This window comes from Aspergillus alliaceus, assembly GCF_009176365.1.
Source record: "Aspergillus alliaceus strain CBS 536.65 unplaced genomic scaffold BDW43scaffold_62, whole genome shotgun sequence".
Taxonomy (NCBI): domain Eukaryota; kingdom Fungi; phylum Ascomycota; class Eurotiomycetes; order Eurotiales; family Aspergillaceae; genus Aspergillus; species Aspergillus alliaceus.
Genome location: NW_022474745.1, coordinates 53,401 through 76,744, shown reverse-complemented (window position 1 = coordinate 76,744; position 23,344 = coordinate 53,401). Strand labels below are relative to the sequence as shown.

General features: G+C 49.3%; 11 protein-coding genes across 11 annotated transcripts; 6 read left to right on the top strand and 5 right to left on the bottom strand.

Annotated features, from left to right (window-relative positions):
* Nucleotides 1-265: 265 nt before the first annotated feature.
* On the bottom strand, nucleotides 266-1,790 carry trm61 (tRNA 1-methyladenosine methyltransferase subunit GCD14). The gene has a single exon (XM_032043523.1). The coding sequence runs from the start codon at nucleotides 1,752-1,754 to the stop codon at nucleotides 288-290; it is 1,467 nt and encodes a 488-aa protein (XP_031895473.1). The 5' UTR covers nucleotides 1,755-1,790; the 3' UTR covers nucleotides 266-287.
* BDW43DRAFT_290476 (cysteine--tRNA ligase) lies at nucleotides 1,776-4,842 on the top strand. The gene is made up of 2 exons (XM_032043522.1): nucleotides 1,776-2,485; nucleotides 2,562-4,842. The coding sequence occupies exons 1-2, from the start codon at nucleotides 2,072-2,074 to the stop codon at nucleotides 4,680-4,682; spliced, it is 2,535 nt and encodes an 844-aa protein (XP_031895472.1). The 5' UTR covers nucleotides 1,776-2,071; the 3' UTR covers nucleotides 4,683-4,842.
* Nucleotides 4,843-4,985: 143 nt separating this feature from the next.
* BDW43DRAFT_290474 (NAD(P)H-dependent flavin oxidoreductase) lies at nucleotides 4,986-6,768 on the top strand. Its single transcript, XM_032043521.1, has 4 exons — nucleotides 4,986-5,420; nucleotides 5,473-5,555; nucleotides 5,611-6,339; nucleotides 6,439-6,768. Exons 1-4 carry the CDS (start codon nucleotides 5,378-5,380, stop codon nucleotides 6,580-6,582), a joined length of 999 nt encoding a protein of 332 aa, XP_031895471.1. The 5' UTR covers nucleotides 4,986-5,377; the 3' UTR covers nucleotides 6,583-6,768.
* Nucleotides 6,515-6,915, bottom strand: BDW43DRAFT_212051 (uncharacterized protein). The gene has a single exon (XM_032039270.1). The coding sequence runs from the start codon at nucleotides 6,822-6,824 to the stop codon at nucleotides 6,591-6,593; it is 234 nt and encodes a 77-aa protein (XP_031895470.1). The 5' UTR covers nucleotides 6,825-6,915; the 3' UTR covers nucleotides 6,515-6,590.
* Nucleotides 6,916-7,993: 1,078 nt separating this feature from the next.
* Nucleotides 7,994-8,821, top strand: BDW43DRAFT_290470 (uncharacterized protein). The gene has a single exon (XM_032043520.1). The coding sequence runs from the start codon at nucleotides 8,147-8,149 to the stop codon at nucleotides 8,609-8,611; it is 465 nt and encodes a 154-aa protein (XP_031895469.1). The 5' UTR covers nucleotides 7,994-8,146; the 3' UTR covers nucleotides 8,612-8,821.
* A 1,038-nt stretch (nucleotides 8,822-9,859) lies between these two features.
* Nucleotides 9,860-10,444, bottom strand: BDW43DRAFT_303723 (hydrophobin family protein; the record flags this gene model as incomplete). The annotated part of the gene is made up of 3 exons (XM_032045465.1): nucleotides 9,860-9,916; nucleotides 9,969-10,054; nucleotides 10,108-10,444. The coding sequence occupies 3 exons, from the start codon at nucleotides 10,442-10,444 to the stop codon at nucleotides 9,860-9,862; spliced, it is 480 nt and encodes a 159-aa protein (XP_031895468.1).
* A 3,047-nt stretch (nucleotides 10,445-13,491) lies between these two features.
* On the top strand, nucleotides 13,492-14,317 carry BDW43DRAFT_290469 (uncharacterized protein). Its single transcript, XM_032043519.1, has one exon. It carries the CDS (start codon nucleotides 13,815-13,817, stop codon nucleotides 14,196-14,198), a length of 384 nt encoding a protein of 127 aa, XP_031895467.1. The 5' UTR covers nucleotides 13,492-13,814; the 3' UTR covers nucleotides 14,199-14,317.
* Nucleotides 14,318-14,469: 152 nt separating this feature from the next.
* On the top strand, nucleotides 14,470-15,527 carry BDW43DRAFT_290468 (WW domain-containing protein). The gene has a single exon (XM_032043518.1). The coding sequence runs from the start codon at nucleotides 14,517-14,519 to the stop codon at nucleotides 15,393-15,395; it is 879 nt and encodes a 292-aa protein (XP_031895466.1). The 5' UTR covers nucleotides 14,470-14,516; the 3' UTR covers nucleotides 15,396-15,527.
* A 602-nt stretch (nucleotides 15,528-16,129) lies between these two features.
* On the top strand, nucleotides 16,130-16,994 carry BDW43DRAFT_212023 (ankyrin repeat domain-containing protein). The gene is made up of 2 exons (XM_032039269.1): nucleotides 16,130-16,390; nucleotides 16,479-16,994. Exons 1-2 carry the CDS (start codon nucleotides 16,165-16,167, stop codon nucleotides 16,919-16,921), a joined length of 669 nt encoding a protein of 222 aa, XP_031895465.1. The 5' UTR covers nucleotides 16,130-16,164; the 3' UTR covers nucleotides 16,922-16,994.
* A 72-nt stretch (nucleotides 16,995-17,066) lies between these two features.
* BDW43DRAFT_315700 (putative ceramide glucosyltransferase) lies at nucleotides 17,067-18,768 on the bottom strand (the record flags this gene model as incomplete). Its single annotated transcript, XM_032048131.1, has 2 exons — nucleotides 17,067-18,567; nucleotides 18,743-18,768. 2 exons carry the CDS (start codon nucleotides 18,766-18,768, stop codon nucleotides 17,067-17,069), a joined length of 1,527 nt encoding a protein of 508 aa, XP_031895464.1.
* A 722-nt stretch (nucleotides 18,769-19,490) lies between these two features.
* Nucleotides 19,491-22,884, bottom strand: BDW43DRAFT_303719 (H3 histone acetyltransferase RTT109; the record flags this gene model as incomplete). The annotated part of the gene is made up of 7 exons (XM_032045464.1): nucleotides 19,491-21,165; nucleotides 21,819-22,151; nucleotides 22,220-22,344; nucleotides 22,398-22,459; nucleotides 22,506-22,537; nucleotides 22,600-22,619; nucleotides 22,726-22,884. The coding sequence occupies 7 exons, from the start codon at nucleotides 22,882-22,884 to the stop codon at nucleotides 19,491-19,493; spliced, it is 2,406 nt and encodes an 801-aa protein (XP_031895463.1).
* Between the last annotated feature and the right edge of the window lie 460 nt (nucleotides 22,885-23,344).

Sequence of the window (23,344 nt, the reverse complement as noted above, 5' to 3'; positions counted from 1 at the left end):
TCCCCACCCTTGGCAATACGCAAAGAAATCAGATCTGCTGCCGGTTCAGTATAATTTACATACTATCCTTGACCCCAGAGACTGTAGTATTAATAGAATTTACAAATCTATAAAAAAAAATAAAAAAAGAAAATTAGCAGGTATAATAGGACCGGTAGGACCGGTCTTGCGGGATAATCATCTTGCGCCTACTCAAAATAGCCAGAATGGAATTATTTTAACTACTTTGACTACTTATGCTCTATTTGGTTTTAATATATAAACTGGAATAGTAGCGTTACTAACCATTATTCCTTCTGGGACTCCGTATCTGGCTGTCCCTGTTGTTCCTTTTGCTGATTGCGCTGCTCCTTTGCTTCCTTTTTCATTTGCTTCTTGCTTTTCGATGGCCCCCGAGGTTCTACTACCCGGTTTGATGGCCACTTCTTACGGCAACGCTGTTCATCTTCCTCCGTCCATTCCCGAGGGAGGACAGCAAAAACAAGGTAGGAGGTATGATTCTTGAGGTCTATCTCTGACCGGGTTATCAGGCGACCCTGCTTATACAAAGGAATCTCGGGCTCTTGCGGGCGAGCGGGGACATCCGTCTCGGGTTTGCTGGTCGTATCGCCTTTATTTGCATCGGTTTCAGTCTGGAGAGCAGGGGTACTCTCGCTGTCACTCTGATTCTGAGATGCACGGAACAATACTGAGCGCTCCTCGAGAGCGCGCGTTCTTTCAACAGCTTCGTCGACGGATCTGGGGAAGACGACCGTCCCACGAACATTTTCGTAATCTAATCCAACCCGTTCTCGCTTCACGTCGATTCTGCGGTGATTGACCTCCACCATTGAGATGTTCAACCAGCCGAGTTGGCGGAGAGTGCTGATAGTGCGCTGTACCTGTTCAAGGCAGGGGGAGAAAGTACATATATAGACTGGGGACGATGCATCAAGCGGTGATTCCACGCCTGAGGGCGGATTGCGAACGAGATGTTTAAGAGCTAACCAAGGAGCGGGTAGATCAAGGAAAATGGAATTCGCCTTCGGGGAATTGCCCGTCTTCGGGTTACCGAGGAGGAAGCCATCCTCGTAGACATCACGGTGCGTTACTTCCACTAGCCCCTCGAGGCCATGTTCTTTCACCTCAACTCGTACTTTCTCCGCCCGCTGCGCATGAAACTCGAAGCTACAGACCTTGCCAAGTCTTCTCTTATGTGTCCGCTGGTCATCCGAAGGGTACCCATTGAACACTGCTCGCACAGATGCATGGGTGAAAGAGCCACTGCCCGCTCCTGCTTCAATCACAGTACTTCCGGGGCGCGCGCGTAGCCGATGGAGAATGTAACTGTAGTCCGGTGTGTAAACAACTTGTGTCCGATGCGGGAGCGACGCGGTCCATAGTTCCGGCGTAGGGTAAAGGAGGTGAAGGAAACCACTGGCGGCTGCAACTGCAGCCTGGGGAGAAGGCTTGTCTTCGGCTTGGGTGGACGAATCTAAGTCGTCCGCTTTCCGCTTCAACTTCTTAGATTGCGCGCGACCGCGCGACCCCGTGTCTACCTTGGATGCGACGATCTGGGAACCCCATGGTTGATCGTAAAGGGTGCTATGCGGGAATGAGCCGAAACGGGTGTTGGTGACTTTTCCTTCTTTGTATCCTGCTTTGTCGTCGTGAAGTTGGAGAATAGTTGGAATCGTCTGGTCCCTGCGGAGTGAAAGAAGAGCAAGGCTATCGAGTTGTGACTGAGCGCCGGGAGTTAGAAAGGGGGACGGCATTGTGACAGCCTGTGGTGTTGCGGCTTTCGCAAGCGCAAAATCTCGGACAAGCTCAAAAGCTTCTATCATTCTGGGGCATTGGATGTCACTGGAGAGCAGATCTAGACCCAACTGGGGTTACTCTTAGGGCTTAGGGTATGCAGATTAGGGTGCTGTCCAGACCGCACTGCAAACCAGGACCCTGATTGGCCCACTGGCCGCTGGCTCATCCTTTGAATGCTTGACTCAGGTTGGTTGTCATGCTGGCGTCTGGAGGCAAGTGAACCCCTCCCGTGTTGGCATTATTTGTCCCTCTTTTTTTATAGCTCCGTTTCCTGATGCCCCTCACCTGTCACCGACTTCCTCGAGTGTTCTCCCATTTCCTTACAAGAAGACCCAAACAACGATTGTCGCTCTTTTCTCCTGTGGTTCTTCTCTCCAGATCTAGATCTATGGCCACCGCGCGCCAACAGCCACCATGGCAACAGCCACCCCTCCACCCTGAGGCCGAAGGGCGTCTTCCTCCTCTGAAAGTCTGGAACTCTTTAACACGCTCGAAGAACCCGTTCATCCCCATCGACAAGGAAGGAAAGAGAGTTTCCTGGTACGCATGCGGGCCAACTGTCTATGACGATGCCCACTTGGGCCATGCCAGAAACTATGTTAGCACAGACATCATTCGGCGTATCATGCGTGACTACTTCAAATTTGACGTCAACTTTGTCATGAATATCACAGATGTTGATGATAAGGTACGCTTTGCATCGTATATGTTACGATAGGCGTTGTCTACAGTACTTGATGGAATGCGACGCTAATGAGTCACAGATTATCCTTAGAGCCCGGCAACAGCACCTGTTCACAGAGTTCGTTTCTGAGCATCCTACGATCGACGCCGAAGTTCTGGATGTCGCCAAGAAAGCGTACACTGCCTACCTTAAGAAGAACCTTCCACTGTTGAACCCCAACCTGCCCGCGTCTCAATACAAGGATGAGGTGGAGAAGACCTACGCCGTCGTGCTGAACGGAGGACCCCTTCCCGGCAACGAGAGGGCCGGTGACGATGAAGCGAAAACTAAAATGCACATCAAGACCGTTGCGTCGGCATCAAAGGTGATCGCGGAGGCAGAACGCTTGGGCGAGGCTAAGCAGCCTACGGGCTTTGTGGAGAAGTTCTACACGGAAGCCCAAGATCTCCTCCTCCCATATCTGGATTCATTGAAGGGGGCATCGATCAACGCAGATGACCATAGAATTTTCACCAAGTTGACGAAGAGATACGAGGATCGGTTTATGAAGGACATGCGTGATCTGAACGTCCTCGACCCCAACGAAATCACTCGGGTCACAGAGTATGGCGCGGAGATCGCTGACTTCGTGGAGAAGATTGTGAAGAATAATTTCGGCTATGTTACGGAAGATGGTTCTGTTTACTTCGACATCGACTCCTTCGAGACTGCTGGTCACCCTTACGCCCGGCTTGAACCCTGGAATCGGTCGGATAGCAAGCTTCTGGCTGAAGGAGAGGGATCGTTGACTAAGAAGACTACGGATAAGCGATCGGCATCTGATTTCGCTCTATGGAAGGCTTCTAAGCCTGGTGAGCCTAGCTGGGAGAGCTCCTGGGGTCGGGGACGGCCGGGATGGCATATTGAATGTTCTGCAATGGCTTCCGCAAGGCTCGGTAAGCAGATGGATATCCATTCAGGTGGTGTCGACCTTGCGTTCCCTCACCATGACAACGAGCTTGCGCAGAGTGAGGCGTACTGGGCAGATGGTCATTCCCATGGCGATCAGTGGGTGAACTATTTCTTCCACATGGGACACCTGTCCATCCAGGGCTCCAAGATGTCCAAGTCTCTTAAGAATTTTACTACCATTCGTGAGGCACTGGAAAGGAAAGAGTGGACCCCAAGGAGCTTGAGAATCGTCTTCCTGCTTGGCGGCTGGAAGGATGGTGTTGAGATTACCGATGACCTTGTCAGCGCTGGCAGCTCGTGGGAGGAGAAGGTGAACAACTTTTTCATCAAGATGAAGGACTCCGCTACCCTGCAAGGCTCAGGCTCGGATGATAGTCTTGCCACTGCTTTGGCAGATGCCCAGAAGACCGTCTACGAGCACCTGTGCGACTCTTTCAACACTCCCGGAGCCATGTACGCCATCTCTGAGCTTATCACGAAATACAACAGCGCCGATAAGTCGACTGTTAACCCCAAGGACGTTCAGGCTGTCGCACGATGGGTGACCTCTATGGTCAATACCTTTGGTCTCAATGGCACCGCCTCCCCCGACAGCCAGGAAATCGGCTGGTCTGGCATTGACGTTCCCGAAGAGGCCAAGGCGTTCCTCTACCCCTTGTCCTCCATCCGTGATTCTCTGCGACAAGCCGCACGGGCGAAGGGAGGAGTCGATGCCAAGACTATCGCCGAGATTGTCGAACGTGAAGCCCTCCCGACGCAAGAGATCACCGAATCCAGCAAACCTTATGCTGAGGTCTTGAGCAATTTCCGCGCCAAGGTGTCGTCACTCGAGGAGTCGGATAGCATTAGCAAGGAGGTCTTGGCACTCTGTGACCGGGTTCGTGATATTGATTTGTTCGATGTTGGTGTCTATCTTGAAGATCGAGACAACTTGCCTGCCCTCGTCCGTCCGGTGACTCGCGAACTGATCCAGGCTCGGGAAGAGAAGGCGCGGAAGGCGCACCAGAAGCAGATCGAAAAGGAGAAGAAGGAGAAGGAGGCCCTGGAAAGGCTCCAGAAGGGCAAGCTCAGCCATCTGGAAATGTTCCGGACGAACGAGTATAGCGCCTGGGATGACGAAGGCCTTCCCACTCGCGACGCAGCCGGCGAGGATATTGCCAAGAGCCGGGCCAAGAAACTCCGGAAAGACTGGGAGAGACAGAAGAAGCTGCACGAGCAATGGCTTGCCAGCGAGATGGGAGCAAAATAAAATGGTCTAGAATATCTTTGCTCATTTTTGGTTACATATGCTTATACCTATGCATTGATGGCGTTTTGTTGGTTCCCCCAGCCATACAGGAATCTATATACACACATACAATTCGGGATGTGCTTTGCTCATTTTATTTTATCGGTGTATGCAGTTTTACTAGTAATATCCGTAGTCATGGGATCTCAATAAATCAATAAAGTAGTATCTTATCATATGCGGTCGTCTGATCAATAATTCGCCGCGTAAGAAAATCACATGCGGCGACGGCAAACAAAAACAATATCTGGGTTGAAATCGAGAAATTTCCAGCTGCAAGCATCACCCCATCCAGCGAGAGACAATCAAATGGCCTCATTCTAAGTATGTTTAAGTATCTCTTACCCCGCTGTTAACGGTCGGCATTCCCCCACACTGTTGTTCTTCCCCAGGGGGTGGCAATCTGAATAGTAATCTTGACCCGAATATCGGTCGGTCCAGAAATCAACCTCGGCAACTTCTCCCGCGGGTACAAAGAAGTCGCATTTCTTTCCTATTTGAATAAACTACCACTTGTGATACCCTTCGCTGATAGATCTTACATTCACTGGGTCGCTTCTTTTGTTCATACTGCCTATCGGAATACAGCCCGATCCTTTGCTATCAAGACGTATATACATACACTCAGTCTCGGTCTCAGAGGTATTAGATACAACATGCCCTTCAACACCGCACTCACACGGAAGCTGGGCATCACAGGTACACATACAGTTCAATCCAGATAATTTAAAGCTGGGCTAACCACTCACAGTCCCCGTTGTCCAGGGTGGCATGCAATGGGTTGGATACGCTGAACTCGCAGCCGCAGTCAGCAACGCCGGCGGACTTGGAATTGTACGTCCCCCGTATTCGCAAGCAAATAAGGAGAACAAGACGGCTAACCATTCAGCTCACTGCTCTCACTCAACCAACTCCCGAAGACCTCCGCAAAGAAATCCGGAAATGTCGCTCCATGACCAAGAAGCCCTTCGGCGTGAACCTCACACTCCTCCCTGCTCTCGTACCCCCTGACTACGCCGCTTACGCCCAGGTCATCATCGACGAGGGCATCAAGATCGTTGAGACGGCTGGAAACAACCCCGGACCGGTGATCACCCAGCTGAAGAAGGCCAACACAACCGTGCTGCACAAGTGCACGACCATTCGTCACGCCAAATCAGCCGTCAAGCTGGGCGTTGACTTCCTGTCGATCGACGGCTTCGAATGTGCCGGCCATGTCGGCGAGCATGACATCACAAATTTCATTCTCCTCAGCCGTGCCCGTCAGGATCTGGGCGTCCCATTCATCGCATCGGGCGGTTTCGCAGATGGCCACGGCCTGGCCGCAGCCCTGGCACTGGGTGCCGAAGGAATCAACATGGGCACGCGGTTCATGTGCACGATCGAAGCCCCGATCCACCACAACGTGAAGGAAGCCATCGTCAAGGCCCAGGAGACGGACACTGCACTGGTGCTCAGACGCTGGAAGAATACAACCCGGTTGTTTGCCAACAAGGTCTCGAAGGAGGCGGTGAAGGTGGAGAAGGAGAGCAAGTCCGGGGAGTTCAGCGACGTTGCCCCCCTCGTCAGTGGTAAGAGGGGTAGGGAGGTCTTCTTGAACGGTGACGTCGATTTCGGGGTATGCATACACACCTTTTTTTTTTTTTTTTTTTTTTCCCTACCTCCTTCCGTATTTCCGGGGAAATGTGTAGAATCCTTGCTAACTGGTCCATTTTAGGTCTGGACGGCCGGTCAGGTCATCGGCTTGATCCATGATATTCCCACCTGCGCTCAGCTGCTCCAGCGTATTGAGAAGGAGGCCCTAGAGGCGATGCAGCGGTCCCAGTCGTTGTACGTGGCAACGCCGCAGAGCAAGCTATAAGTGGTTGTTTATTTGGTCCATAGCTTTCTTTTTATTTGATGGTTTGTTACTCGGCTCAAAGAGACTCCGCATGTAAGGCATAGAGCTAGTTGTACTGCAATGCAATGATGACATGGAAAGTAAATAGTACGGCCATCCCTTACTGCCTCACGGGTAACCCTTGAACCAAAAAAAAAAGAAAGAAAGAAAGAAAAAAGAAAAGAAAAGAGAGTAGAGAGAAAAGCAAAGGAGAAAGGGAGCATAAACTCCGACACCCACGAAGTCGGAAAAACGACAAAACAAACCCAGGGGAAATAGTACACGTTCTCTGTACGACACGACAATGACTGTTCTCACGAGCCCGTCCCAGATGTAGAATTAGCCCTAACCCGAAGATGAAGATACGTTCAACCTACAACCACCACCCCAACCAACTCCTTACACTCACAACGATAAACTCCTAATTAAGATCAACCTTACTCCTAAATGTAAACCCCATAATAACCTCGCATTCACACATGTCCCGCACATACAGAGCGCTCCCCGACGAATCCATCGTCTTCTCACCAAACGTAAAAAAAAAAAAACAAAAGAAAAGAAAAAAGAACGCTGACAGCAAGCTACAAGCTTACCATCCTTACATCAATCACACCTACCTCACTCCTTACAGATAAACCCAAGCCCAAAGTAAACATATAAACCAAGAGGCAAAAAGCAAGAAGCAAGTAACACGGGCAACACCAACCAAGCCTCAATCTCATATAACCCAACCTCCCCCCAACAAACCACCACCTCCCTCCCCTGTTCCGCCCAGAAAAAGACCACTCACTCCTCTTACTACGAAAATCCTATACATCTACACTGCATTGCATTGCATCGCATCGCATTTTAGCAATATAGCAAGCACCTCGTCAATCCCCATAATCACATCTACCAAAATCCCCGATCATTTATCTAATCCCCGCACCGAAGAACCCATATATATCCCAATCTGACCAAACCAAAACAAATACACACCCCTCCCTGCCATCTCCATAAGATACTCCAAATAGTTCATATAAACCCCTCTTCGCCCCCTCTTTCAAACCCACCAACGAACCACCTCAAACCCATCCAATAACCCAATATCTAGGGGGAAAGGGAAATGAGCATCCTATCCGAAGTCTTCCGATCCTGTCTCCAGGGTCGACGGAGACAGAAACAGAACCACAAAAAGGGCGAGTCGCCACCAGCCGTACCGCCTAAGGATACGACCCCGTATCCCTATTCAGCGGGAGAGAAAAAGCATGAGTTGATGAAGAAGCCTTCTATCCGGGTTGTGGAGAGGGACGAGATGGAGCAACCGGACGCTGGGGGCGAGTGTCGGTGTGGGGGGCGGGTTGATGAGGAGGGTGAGGGGGAGATGGCTGTGAAGGTGTCTGAGGATACTATTGTGGCTGTTGAAGGGGAGACGGGGTTTGAGGTGAAGGGCGGTTGTCAAGACCCAGAGGACCATGACAAGGGTGACAAGATCAAGGTTTCGCAACCGCAGCGGAAGAACACGACCACGATCACGGCCAACAAGCTTCCTGAAGTAAAGAGCCGGATGATCGAAGATATCCCCGAAGAAACGGAGACGGAGATCGAGCCTGAAGATGCCGACTCGCCCGCAAACGAAAAGGAAAAGGACGAAGCAGAAGCAAACTCTACAATCCCCAGCAAAGACGAGAAGGGAATGCCAGCATGGCGTCTTAGCCGTCGCAAATCCCTCATTGAAATCATCAACCTCCTCCAAGCGACGGCTGCTGCGGCGCCGAAGTTATCTCATATCCGACTCCCTGTTGTCCCGCCGAAATCGACGCTTCGCAGTCGTGGCTCTGCCGTATCGCTGGCGTCTACTGCATCTTCGGCCACGGTGACGGGGGAGGAGCCGCCGAATCCCAAGAAAGAACGGAGGATGGGCGCGGTGGTGTTCCCTGGTGTGCGGTTTGGGACTCGTAAGTGGACGGATGAGACGGCGACGATGGCGGCTACAATGACAACAGGTAAGGAAAAACCTCTTTTTTGCTAGGAATGGCGTTTGGGGTACGGGATTTTTTCTTTGGTGTGCTTGGTCGATATCGGGGGGTTTTGCTTCCCTTATAAGGAGCTTTTTGGTGTGACCATTGCTCGGTTGGGTGCGTTTTGGGTCGGATATCATTGGTTGTATACAATTTTGGGTTCTTGTATAAGTACTTTTGGGCTTGGGGAGTGCATGTAGGATATGAGGGCTTGTATTCTGTTGGCGACTGTGTATTAATAGTAATTAGCTAATTCAAATGAGAGCATACATCCTGGTCGATATAACAAGAAAGTCGTTGCTATATGTAAACGGCAGCAAAAAATAAGGCACTGTGACATAGGTTGCGCGTGACATAGGTTGCGCGTGCCAATGCAGCACTTCATTGTTACACGGAGGCTTGGAGAATGTATATTCCCATGTTCGAAGAATATCAAGGGAGTAATCCCTAGGAACGAGGCGGCAACTATCAATTCTAACTTACATACCTATTAGGAAAGGCTGGCTTGGAATGGGAGACAGCTTCAACTTTGAACGTCTAGTCAGTTAAAGCGGATGGGCTCACTGATTTTGAACGACGGGTACGGACTGCTGCGAAGGACGCGAATAGAAGCAGCAGTTCATTCGCAGCGTGGTGTTTGGCACAACATGAAAAGAACCAGAGGCTTGCAAGATATCGCGCTGCATTGGGAAGAAGCACTCCAGATGTCGGGCCGAGCAGTATAAACCCCCAACGTATGTTTTGTTAAGCTATCAGCGATGTCAACTTGATATGAAGTGCCCATAAGGGACAATTTGGAATTCACAAGATCGCTGGATTGAAAGGTGACGGGATAAAATTAGCGAAAAGATGGGAGAATTCCAAGTGGAGCACCACATTAAGGAGGCCCATTTACTGATGATGCACAGCTCTAGGCCCTAGGTAGCTGCAAGCTGAAGAACAAGTTCAGGGTGAAGTCTTTACAAATTGGTAAGGTGAACTACTACGATTGAGGCACAACACTACGGTAAGAATGGTAGGAAAAGAGTTCAAAGACAAGTCTATGTATTAAGCAGGCACGCCATGCACTATTTCCAGTTACAACTGGTACATTAGGCGAAATAATTGTAATCACGAATAAAACAGAACAGCCTTCTTGCTCCGAGGGTGCCACGCCACGGGATGTTGGTACAAGAACTTGACAAGGACACTATAGAAACATTTTAGGCCCGATTTCCATCCCGCGCTCCTTGAGCTACCGATTTCCAAAGTAAAATCGCTTAGAGGAGAGCGCCGAGAGCGATGCAAGGAAGAGCAACGCCGATGAGGGAGCCATCCTGTGAATGTTAGTACAAGTTGTGGACAGCACAGAAGCTTGGAAATACTCACGGCACTGGACTCGGTCCTCTGGCAACAAGCAATGTTCTGCTGGCACTTCTTGTTGAGGAGGTCCTGAACATTAACCAAGTTGATAACTACTAACAGTTAGTTCAGTTCAAAAAGAAAATGATCGATCCGGGGTACTTACTAGGGATGTCAATCTTGGAGCACTCGTCGAAGAGACCAATACCCTGAGAGCCAGAGCCAGCACCGATCAAGTTGCTGAGGGCACCAGCAAGGAGACCCTCGTCAACATCAGTTGTGTCTCCGGCATAGGTGACCTTGTTGCAGCAAGAGAGCTGGGCAGAGTCACCACACTTGTCGGAGGCCTGCTTGGTGGTCACACTGTCGGGCACAGGGAAGCGAATGTCATTGTTGCCGACCTTCTCACCAGCACCAGTGCCAGAGTTAACACCGGCAGGGGGGAGGGCACCAGCAGCAACGGCGGTAGCAAGAGCAAGGACAGCGGCGATGGAGAACTGCATTGTGACGGTGGCTTTGGTAATAAACGAGAGTTGACTCGGAGAAATGTTCTATGAACAAGAGAAAGACTTGTCTTAAGAAGACTGAACTGTGAAGAGAAGGGTGAATGAGAGTGGATGTTTTGCTTTGTGATGAAAAACAGAATTGACCGATGAAGATGACTCCTTATATAGACAAATCGGGTGGTCTGTGAGCTACCTTCAACACCAGTGCTTCGCACTCAAACACTATGTCGCCGTGGGGAATGAGACCTCCCTCCACTCCTTCAGGAATGCAACACGCAAGGACAGATCCTTGTTCGTTCCAGTGCTTCCCACCCATAGTGGCCAGGAACCTTGGGCCAGAAGTCGTCTGCCCCAGCCAGCGGCATGGATCTACCAAACAATTACCCTATGCTTGCTTGAGCTGCAGCTTGCAAGATTAGGAGCATACCAGACTCGTGCAGGCACGAGATTTCATCTTGCGTTGCACGCGGGCCCGTGTCTCATTCCTCCTCGCTTGACCCATAAATTGCTATGCAGCCCGTGGATCCAGTTGGTTGGGTTGCATTAAGCTATACCCTACACTTAGAGAGTCTGGGAAAAATGAGATGGCTCTTAACGCCACATGACATTATTACCAGGCTCTAATCAGTAGTACATGACACTCATATTTCCTATTTACATCAACCTGATGACGAAGCTTTTTGTGGTGGTATACCTCGTACCATGGCACTCGTGCGGTATGCGAGTGCCATACCCCGAGGATTAGACTAGCGAGTAAGGTTGCAGGGCGTTTGCAGCGCATACTTCTGGCCTGCAAGGACTCTCGGATTCATTGGTCTCCCTTGTCTTGTCTCCGACTCGCCACTCCTCAACGCCCATGTGGGTAAGGGGCTATAGGCAAGGGGTCATAGCACTAGTTGGTCTCTAATTTCCGCATGCAGGGAGCTCTCATAATCCCCGTACTCTAGCTGCACAATTCGCTGGCCAGCTGCTATGCACGCTAATTATACGGGTCCAGTCCCTTCTTACTGTTTTCCGTTTTCGCCTTGCTAGCGATTTGGCGGGTGAGAAGTAACTCCGACAATATCTGATGAACTACAGTTAACAAAAGTCAATGTACTGTCCCTGAAGACACTCAGATGAGGTTTTGCCGATGAAGAGATTTTTGCTGGCGAGATTTGCCTTTCATCTCATTGAGCCTGCGCTGGGTAATTGTCGGTCTAGTTTGGGACTGCGTATACAACCATGACATTCGATGTCTCCGGTGGCCAATACGCCTGCCCTATGGTACAAAATTAAGTAGATATGGATCCATCACTAGTATCATAGATAGTGATCCATCCATGGACCTGTCAAAACTACCACCTTCCAGCCAAACCACTGAGAAGTGAAGTAGCATAGATTTGATTCCGAGATCCATAGGCAGCATTTCGCCTAGAAAACTAATATAAATATTTTATCTACCTAGGAGGTGAAGTTTAACTGCGGTATTGGTCGGAGAGTGAATATATATATATATCTCTCTCTCTCTAGACTCAGAATGAAGCACATCTCTGCAAAACCAACGATATTGATTGACTTAGTTGTATATACTAATATTCCTCCACAGTAAATTAAGTAGCCAAGAATTCGGTATCTTCCAATTTCCTTTAGTTTCTTTAGCCACTCCCCATAGAGTAGATAGTTATAGCCGTCAATTGTGCTTCGGAACGTGTGGCCAATACCCTTTAGAACCCAGACCAAACCAATAGACTATACATCCATGAATTACCCTTATTTACTCGCCAGGCAGTTACACTGTCCACGAGAAACTTTGCGCATCCCAAAATATTCTTTCAATACAGTTGCCTTCCAGCTATCTATCGCTTCTACTCCGAACAACATAACAACATAGCTAGTCTACCCATAGTGCCTATACTCTACTAGGCATCAATCACCACCGCAACGACAAAAACAACAACAAACCGGCAAGGGTCCTGCACCGATTAATCTCAAATACATATACATACATCGTACCTGCAGCCTACATGAATGCATGCAAAATCAAACTTCCCCAGAAAATACTTCCCATCGCACTCATTCACAACACTCTAGACCGCTCTACTAACCTCTCATTCAGCTCAAGAAAGAACAACATTACTCCAGTTGCTATCGTATAAGAGCTCTACACCGATATTATGAGTCAAGATTGCTATGTGATGTGACTTCAGGGGTAAAGAACGCGTCAAAGGGCCGTTATCCATCCCTTGCCCGAGCCGAACCCAATGTTCAAATCAAATGCCTCCTAGCCACAGGGATGATCGGCACTCGATTCATATCCAAGGGAAATAGATACTTACGCTTGCCTGGGTCACGGTTCTACTAGAGCATGGGTCGCATTCTGAGGCGAGGAATGGTTTCTGCGTTGGGTATTTGTTTTGGTTTCTTGTGGTGTGTTTGGTGAGGGCTGAGTTTTGGGGGTTGGTTGTCTCCTCGTTTGAGCAGTTGGACTGCTTTTACTAGGATTTATGCTGTAGAATTCTGGGTTTAGGGTCACGTTGGTCTGTAGTGAGTGATTGAATAGGTGGTGCCTGATTTTAGACTCAGGAATCATTCTGCTATAAGTCTCGTGATGGGAGTTCATCTATGTATGTACATTTGAAGCTATTTACTATATTTACCGTTACATATTAGAAATATACCATATATACGTGGTTTAAAGTATCGTGTCTAAATTCGTTCTATTGACTTGATGTATATATACTTTCAGTCGGTGTCAAAGGACCATACTGGATTGGATCTCGTACACAAGTTATGATGAACCTGTATAGTGCCAATATCACAGGAAAAGAAATAAAACAATCAATCCCCTTATATATTTATACAGAAGACTAAAAAGAAAGTATTTAGTACATATCTATAGCTTTCTAAAAACAGTCAACATACAAAACCCATATAGTATTTGTATAGATCCTTTTTATGCTCCTAATCCGCCAATTATATATATATATATATATATATATATATGTATACCCTCCCTATACTTGTACTACATATAAACAAACCCACCAGCACTAAATATCAAACCACCTCACCATGTACACTACCCTACAACTCATCCACCCCTAGGAAAATCACACATTCGCAGATCCTCAGCCAACCCCATCCATACTGAACCCAACGTAACATCGAACCACTTCGTCAACCTTATGAGTTACAAGGCCCAACTAACCCAACCCGCGCCACCCGCAAGGCTACTACCATCCAACACCTAGGCAGTAAACCAAACCATCATTGCCATCCAAAACCAACTTTCTTGAATACTACACTTCCCCATCAACACGTCACCATCCTCAATCCAAACCCCACCAAAAAGCTTATCCCTAACAAGCAACCCCAAAAGAAGAAAATGAGCTACACAGTCTACCTCATCGCCGAAAGCGGCCTCCCGCGCGACCACCACGCCATCTTCGTTGAGACCCACGAGAACGGCCCCACCACCGGCCACATCTACCACGTCAAGGGCAACATCCAAGAGGGCATGGCCTTCGAGGACCGGGCGAGCGAACCGCCGGAGGAGATCCCGGGGTTCTGTGGGAAGGAGAAGCTGGGTGTGGTGCAGGTGGGGGAGTACGGGCGTGTGCCGGGGATTTGTGAGGGGGTTGAGGTACCCCCGAAGCAGTTTCAGGGGGTGAGGAGGCTTTATCCTAATATGCCGTTGAGGAGGTGTCAGGAGTGGGTTGCTGAGGCAGTTGAGGCTTTGAGAGGGGAGGGGGTTTTAAGGGATGGGTAAGATGAGGGATTCGTTGTTTTGGGGGTTTGTGTGGGTGATATAGAGGTGTGTTTGGGGTTGGACTGGGTCGGGCGTTTTATTTGTTTCTATATATGAGAGGGTGGTTCATGGTGAGGCTCATCTTCACCTGTTTTTATTAGTAAAGTACATACTCGTCGATATACTGGGGAAAAGGCGGCTAGTCCTGAACGGGTTAGTGCCGTGATGGGCATAATTCTATTCAATTCCCACTCAACCCAGAGTAGGGATTCCCTTCTACACTCCTGCCACGGCTTTGACGCGCACTCTCTAGAGGCAAGAAGTGCGGATCAAAAGAATATGTCCGAGACTTCCTCCAAGCTTGCAACTGACAACCCGTCAGGATCTCCATCGGAGAGACAGAATGACCCAGTGACCCAGGCAGAAAACAGCACAACAGGAGACCGGACAGAAACACAGACACAGACACAGACAGATAGACCCAGGGAGGAAACAAGGGAAGGAAAACAAGAGAAAGGAAAAGAGCGTGAGGAAAGCGAGGAAGTAAATAAAGGATATATCTCCGAAGGGGAGGAGGGTCAAGAGGAGGAGGAAGAGGAAGCTTCAGCGCCCCCATTACCAGACGAAAAGGTTCCACCACCGCTTCCTAATGAGGCCCCTCCCCGGGAGGACGATGGGTGGGAACCGGTCTGGGATGCCAACGTTGGATCATACTACTTCTATAATCGCCTCACGGGTGTGTCGCAGTGGGAGAACCCCCGCGTGCCAGATGCGGCCGCAGCAGGTCCTCCTGGCGTAGAGGCCAGTGCTTCGCCTACGGAGAAGGCCGCGTCCGTGTTAGGTAGCTATAACCCTGCGATCCACGGGGACTACGATCCGACAGCCCCGTACGCCCAGCAGTACGAGCAGCCGCCCACCGAGGCTACACCTGCCGGGGCTCCCGGGGTGGATCAATACACTGCGGCTGGCGCGTTCAACCGGTTCACCGGACGGTGGCAGGCCGATTCACAGAACCCTGAACAACATAATGATCACAATAAATCCTATCGGCAGATGAATGCCTTCTTTGATGTGGACGCGGCGGCCAATAGTCATGATGGACGGAGCCTGCGGGCCGAGCGGAGTGCTAAAAAGCTCACTAAAAAGGAACTGAAAATGTTCAAGGAGAAACGGAGAGAAAAGAAGGAAGAAAAGCGAAGGGCATGGCTACGCGATTGATATGTTATCATTGAGATACCTTTTGTTTTATACGGATGGGCTTGGGCGTTTGTACCGTAGTTATGGGTCGCATACGATAGAGCAGCGTGTACTTTCATTCCTACAATAAATGTAACATATTCATCTGCTCCATCCCGTTGGTCAATTGCCTTCTTTCTATACGGAGTCAAAGAGTAAATAAAGCTGAGGACCCCCAGATATCAGAGGCCGACCCACCGGATCACATGACTTGACATCAAAGTTCTCAACAGCCATCCGATGCTTGACGGAAATCGAGTATAGCACCCTCGAAACAATAAAATCAAGGTTAGTAGATTTCATTTGCTGGTTTTGCTGTTTGCTATATAGTCGAAATGCCCCGCGTAAGCACTACGTTCTATGCCTTTTATATGTGCCTCTGCGGGGTGTTGAAGATTGAGGGGTTCATATACTATCACAAAAAAAAAAAAAAAAAGGCCGACGAGGTAACTGAGAGAGGGAGTACATACAAGATACCAAGTCGCATGATCTGGCTTCGAGTTATTTTATCTACCAGTTGGTCTTGTATAGCTTTATTTTCTTTTTTTTTTTTTTTTTTTTTTTTTTTTTTTTTTTTTTTGATAGTGTATTTCCCTTCGGTTTTACATTGCGACGCAATTTTTAGGCATCAAATTCAATATAAATCAAAACCCACCACCAAAAGAGACCTCACTAACAAATATCCCAGATACCCAAACTCCAACTTGAACAAATAACCCTATCGCCACGTGATCAGCGACAAAAGAAAAAGATGTCTCAAACACCTGTCACATTAACCGTCGACGCAATCGACGACCTCATCTACGACGCCCGCTCCGGCGATCTAGAGGCCCTCAAGTCAGACCTGGCAGCACTGAGCACCCAGCACAGCTGCCCGCAGGCCTGGATCGTGGCCTCGGCCTTCGACGCCGAGCCCGAAGAGGAGGGTGGTACTGGATCGAGCCTGTTGCATTTCCCCGCCGCGAATGGTAATGAGAGTATGTATTTCTATTTCTTTATTTGTGTGTTTTATGATTATGTAGCTGTGGATGGACGGGAAAGAGAGGCTAATTGGGTATGCTAAAGCAATTTTGAACTTCCTTCTGGGAGTTTTGTCTCAGGGTGAGACCAAGCTTGAGCAGGCGCAGGTTGCGGCTGTTGTTAATCACCGGAATCACTCGGGGAATACACCGCTGCACTGGGCAGCGTTGAATACGCATTTGGAGTGCGTGAAGGCGCTTGTTGAGGCTGGGGCTGATATCTCCGTTAAGAACGATGCTGGGTTAGATGCTGTTTTCCTGGCGGAGAGGGCGGATTGGTCCACTGAGGAGCAGGGTGAGGAGGAAGGTGAGGAGGCAGAGGCAGAGGTACAGGAGGGTGAGGAGGCTAAAGAGGTGCCCAAGGGGAGACAAGTGGCGGAGTGGTTGTTGAGCTCGGAGAAGGGTGGTGAGTTGGAGAGTGGTGCTAGGGAGAACAATACTGCCGCTGCTGAAGCGGGAGAAGGATCTATGCAGGTTGATGAGAAATGATTTTTACGCTTTTACGGGTTCTTATAGATGCGTGTGAATGTTTAAATTCAAAAGTTCGTTTTTTTCTTTTTTCATTTCATTCAGATTATCTTCGTACATTCGTTCCTCGCAGTTTCGGCGTGCCATGTCTCATCTCGTCTATTATTTAGTCTTCTCGGGTGGTCGGTGTCTGCTTGGGGTGAGGCTGCGATGGCTTCGCACTGCCGACTTCTCGAACTTTCATATCTAATCCAACTCGGAACTGCCGGTTTCGCCAGGTGACGGTCACGCCGCCGTAAAAGGCCCAGATCCAGATGGGCAGGGCCAAGAACTCGCGTCCAAGCCAGGCCGAAAACCATTGCAGGAAGCTTCGTCTGGTCCAAACGTGAGACGGAGGTCGTGCAAATGACGGCGTGTGCTTGTCGAGTTCAACGGACTTGGCAGAATGCAATTTGATATACAGAGTCCAATCGGTGAATATCCACATGGCCAAAGAGAGGAAGAAAAACGCGAAAAAGGCAGTCCACGTAGTCATGTAGTTTGCAAAACTAAACCCTTTCTCCTGTAAGAACTGAGCCAGGGATGTGGTCACTCCCCAAGCCCCGTAGCCTGAGCACAGCAAGGATTCCGTGCCTGGCTCTACCAATGTCGCCAGGAGAACGGTGAACTTGCGGACACGTAACCACCGGACTCGGCGCGCGAGATAGTCTCTGACACTCATATTTGCGACAGGCTGAATCGCTAGATCTCCAAAGACCATGCCGTGCTTGCCAAAGCGCTCGCCTTGCTCTTTCTCTTCGCGGACCTGCTTCTTCCAAAGAAGATCTCCGATCAAATGGTCTTCGCAGATATTGTCCGAAAAGTAATCGATACCAGGATTGCGTTGGCGGGGATCGGTAGGTGACGGTGTCGTCAGGTAGTCGAGGTGGGACCGGCGGAACATGTTGGATTTGCCCACGATACACGGAGCGATGAGGACCGTGTTAATCGCGGTGTACATTTTTGCATGGGAAGACGACAGGAACAATTCTTCTAAGCGGCCCCCCCCTGTTGTAAGAGGACCCTCTTCCTGTTTGGGGATGGACGCTGCTGAAGTGTTCGGCGCTGCGTTACCATTTGTATAAGACCCCACAAGTGCCTCTGGCCCCTCTGTCGAATCGGTACCGCCAGTAACGTCCACCGCGAGCGGCAAGTGATGCACAAATTTGTACTTCTTGCCCGACGTAGCACCAAGACCGCAGAGCCGGTCTACCATACGCCCACAGACCCCGTTGCCCACCCAAACATTGCAATCTATGATCCAGACAATATCGCCCTTCGCCTCTCTGTAAGCCCGACTCATATTCCGGATCTTTGGATTCGGCCCCAAACTGTAAGTCTGTTTCGGCTGGAGTAAAGGATCCTCTTCTTCAACAAAGATGCGCGCATCGGCGTGTGGAAAATCCGATACAACCTTCTGCAGGGTCGGATAACCAGGGTCACTCCGGGACGAGACACAGAAGTAGACGGTCAGTTTGTCGGCCGGATAGTCCTGATAGAAGGTCGAAGCCAGGCAATCATACAGATGCGGCTCGAGACCTTTGACGGGTCGGATTGCAGTAACATGCGGCGCGTCTGAGATTGTAGCGGAGTGGGATTTCCGGGGTCTTTGAAGAAAATATCTCCATCTATTTAAGATCGGATTAGTTTGTGCTACAGCAGGCCTGAGACAGCGGAAATCTACACCCAATAGAAAGCAAAACAGACAAGGGGAATAAAAATAAGGGCGCAATACATCTGAAAATATCCCAGGTAGCAAACCACAACCACCGTTGTATACCAGATTAGACACCCCCAACCCACGATAACTGGCCACTGGAACCCGCCATCACTAATGGTCGGTCCAAACCCGAGGGAGATCGAACGCGATTGAAGCTTTAGCATAGGCGGATATAGACACAACGAGAGACAATACGATTCGATTAGGTAGAGGACAGATGTATGGACTCAGGGTCGCGACAACATCCTATGGACGGGGAGCGGTAGAGAGCAATTGCGGTCAGTGAATGTTTGGCGGCGTGGCCTTAGGATTTCGAGAGTGTTTCAGACGTTGCTTTTTTCCCAACGGTCGGGGAAAGAGTAAGAACTAAATTAGTCCCGGATCGAGCGGATCTTAACCTGATATTTATGGGGCGCTTCATCACGCGGCGGATTCCAATTTCCTGTAATGTCGCCCCTTCCCGTGGAGCCGCATCGATCGATGTTTCGACGTAGTTTTGCTTCAAAAAATATAGGGAATTGAAGAAGTTCAAAAATAAAAATAGAAGGGAAATCATATCTATAATTACACGTAAGAGACCAAACTAATCCCATTCGTTCCAGAAATGTAGCCCGTCCACCACCACCATTAAATCGGGTTCCACGGCTCGGATCTAGAAACAGATCCAAGAATAGCATAACTTAAGATGAAATAAAGTCCAAAGGCCAATCGCTGTTCTAATATCACTTTTAGCGGTCCTTTCCCACCCCTTTCCCAAGCAGAAGATTCCCAAATCGCTGAAATGTCCCGAGATCCTGTGTACAACTCCAATCAATGCAATCGCTATGGGCTCTAAGCCTTCTTTTTCTTCCGGATCAAGTTTGCTTGAAGCATATTGACTCCAGACGGTACCTTGCTCTTAGTTGCACTGGCTTCTGCCGTCACGGTCCCTGAGCTTGTATCATTGTCTTCGTGTCCTTCATTGGCTACTGCTGTGCCACTTAACCCATCATCATTCTTCCGTTTGCGAACAAATCCGGTATCGATTATATTTGCTGTCGCAAGGGGTTTATCGGCGGATTCTCCAGTTGTATTTCTTCCTGTGACTTGCTGGCCGACCCAGAGCTGGTCCACGATGGATGCGACTTTCTCGCTCCATGCCTTAGTGCTGGCAATAGAGACCTCTTGGTTGTAGAAATCCTGCTCGAGAAGGAAATTGACCGCCGCTTTGTAATCTTCTTCACTCATGACGGCATGTCCCCGCCCTGCTTCTGGCCAATAGAAGGCGTTCAGGTCCGTGTTCTGCTGGGCCTTGGGATGAGCCTCGGAGGAAAATCCATGTAGATGACCGCCTGGTCCCGTCGTAGAATCTTTCGCAGGGTCTGAAGTTTGGGAAGTAGTGGATGTCGAAATTTCCGCCCCTGGGGGGTTTAAGTCCCGCTTGTCAGATGCAGGGACGGCCGTTGTCGAGGCACCCTCCGTTTTCTCTTTAAGAACAGGCCTGGAGCTCGTCATTTGAACCGAATTGACAAGCCCCGGAGGGTTGATAACAAGCCACAAGAACCCAACCAGTCGTCCTGAGGAGCATTCTTGTCGGAAAGACATCATCTCCCAGAATTGATCTAGTGACTTGACACTCTTCCACTGACCGGCGCTTTCGTTGGAGTGGCCCCCCTCCGACTGTGGTGGGAGCTCATCATCGAGGTCAATGAGGAAGCGCGTCTTCGGATCATCCGGAAAGCGAGGAATCAAGCAGCGCGGAGGCGCGTTGATGTTGTCGCACAGTTGGTGAAGCGGATAGCTGTTCAGCCACCTGGAGCGTTCTTTATCATCGGATTTTGCCGAGCTGGGAAAGAACCCCCGAGTCTCAAATCTATCGCACCCCGGGACAATCAAGAATGCTGTTGCGGAGCTCTTGGCCGACTCCATCGCCCGGTCGAGTAAGCCCTTCTCGTGAGATCCTGATTCCGGCTCATATTCGCGCAAGATAGGATCGACGACGCGACACCACCATTTGATCAGCCCCCGATCGTCTAGGACATGCTTTCCCGGGTTTTCAATGCTACCCGGGAACAGATACTGGTTTTGAGCCCGTGCGAACAATGACACAACCAGTCGGACACCCGGGCGTTGATGTGTCTGCACCAGAAAAGACAGAAAGCCATTAGAGATGCGCCTGATAAGCGAAACTTTGGGCGCATTTTTCATTAAGTGTAGAAACCCGGTAGAGTCGGCCTTGGAGACAAAGACGGTCGTCAAATGCGCCGTGCTGTAGACCAGCACTTCGATTCCAAAGACGATAATTTCGGACCCATCCTGGTCATCGGAATCCACAGAGGCCGAGAGAAAGTGATTCTCACAGAATGTTGATTCAGGCTCTTCCCCTGGAGGAGGCGCAAAGAGCGCGGTACATGGCGTTGGAGCTGACGAAATATGGCGAATGGTGACCTTGACACCGGTGGGGAGCTCCTTAGCCAAGAGATCCCCCAGATCAACATCGACCTTGGACATCGGGATCTGTTGGGAACTAGACTAATGGCTTCATATAAAAACAGGGATTAGAGTTAATAGGCGCGTGTTAATCCTAGTATTATTCTTTCTTGCTATCCCCTTTCTTGCTCCCTTTTTTCCTTTTTCCCAGGCCGGTCACGTGCAGCGGGCTGGACCTTTTTCAGCTGATCAGAGGCTCTATTGAGAACCGTCAGCCGTCTGGAACAATCACCAAGTTGGTGATATCTCTGCTCTAAATGAATGTTGCCGTGATTAGATCCGTTGGATGCGACGAACGAGTTTTTATCTAGCCTAAAAATATGGAGGCTTCGCAGGCCAGAATCTCCCTAATTAACACCCATAACAACTTTATTACTCCCCAGTCTCTATACTCTAACCCTCAGACGAATACAGTCAGTTTCCAAGCATCCTACTTTCCTTTAAATATATAAAACTTGACTCTGGTATGTACATTCTCAGAAATAAGCCGCCACAGCATCTAGATCGTCAGCATTCAACAAAGCAACGCCTTCCTGGAGGAGAGTCCTCCACACAGCGTTACGGATCCTGATTGGGTAATAAGGAGTCTCCCAGTATCTAGCACCAATTCCCCGTTCCTTTGCGGCACTGATCTGGGACCGAAGGGTAGCCAGCTGCTTATCGTTCAGAACAGCATCATTATCACCGTACGTGAGAGAGCCGATGGCCTCCTGGAAGCTAGTTGATGCGATAGGAGCAATCAGGGAAGTCATTTCAGGATTCTCCTCTAGTGAATCTAGATGAGCATCGAAGAAGTAGTCCCGATCAGCGACTGGCCCGACCATATCGAGAGGCGTATTGCCTGTTCCGATGACGGTGATAGGCCCACTGGTCACCGTCTTGTTGTCTTTGAGAGTGGTGAGGTAGCCCTCTCGACGGAGTGGTTCCAAGGCTGCAATAACAGCTTTGAATGTTTCGGGTCCTGATGTTTTCACATCGACAAAGAAGTAAAGGGTTTGCGAAGTAGTCGTGTCGAAAACACCGCTGTTTAGATATTAATATTCGCAAGAGCAGCTGAAAGGAATGCTCAAGGGCATCCGCAGTAAACTCACTTCTTCGTGGGCGAAGTCACAAATCGAGACTTGGGGTTTTGACGCTTCAGCACGTCTAACATCGGGTTGACGTAGAGTGACTCAAAGGTTCGCTCTTCAGTCAAGGACGATTCGTCATGCCCGACCTATGCTCGTTAGTGTAGGCCATTTATGCAGGGGCTTTAAGCATTGGACGAACATAAAGTGTACCGTTGTATAGCCATACGTCGGCTTCCGTTGACGTACACCCCTTCGAGAGACCTGGACGGCGTTAGGCTTGTATTAGGGAGAGTTTAATCCATCATACCAGTGTAGAAAGGGATATCTCTCCAATAATCACTAACACATAGTCAGCAATTCTACACTATTAACACACTTATTAAAACAAGACCGTGACTCACTTGTGGGAATGGACTGGAATCTAAGAGAAAGGCCAAGGGTATCAACAAATCTCCTTTTCCAGCACTTCGATGTTCACCCTGACGAAGCAACCATTTACATCGCAAAGGTGACTAAGATAAACTCACTGGCAGAATACCCCGGGTAAAGTCGGTCGGGTATCCATATTCATTGCTGCCATGTGTATTCTTTAGAACACTCTGAAGCTCAGTGGAGACCCCGGCAGCCAGGCCCGGAGAGAAGAGCGCTGCGGATACCGCGACAAGGAGAGAGAGAGAAAGAACCATGTTCACTTGTGGACGCTTCTCTAAGGGCTAATGAGAAGATAAGAATAGTTGATTGAAACTTAAAATCTCCCCAAAAAACATGTATGACACGGTCTATATATATGCTCGATATGCTCGATATGCTCGATATCGTTTGTTTAGTTGTTGTGTTCCAGGAGATTTAATTGAACAAACCTAACGCTGAGAAGTGGTCCACAGCCAATCACGACCTCACGTGGCCAACAACATACACCTGCACACCCTAAACTCCCTGAAGGAAGAATTGGTGATGCGCTTATTTATGGCCCTAAAGTCAGGTATCATATGTAGTGCCATGTCACTGTGCATAATTCTTGGACTCAGTCGTGGGCTACTGAGGAAATAAATATAGGATAGGAGAGCTACCATTCCAGGACAAAGAAAGACAATACGAGAAAACAGAGACAGGCGAATCTAGTTTGATTTTTGATTTGTAGAATCT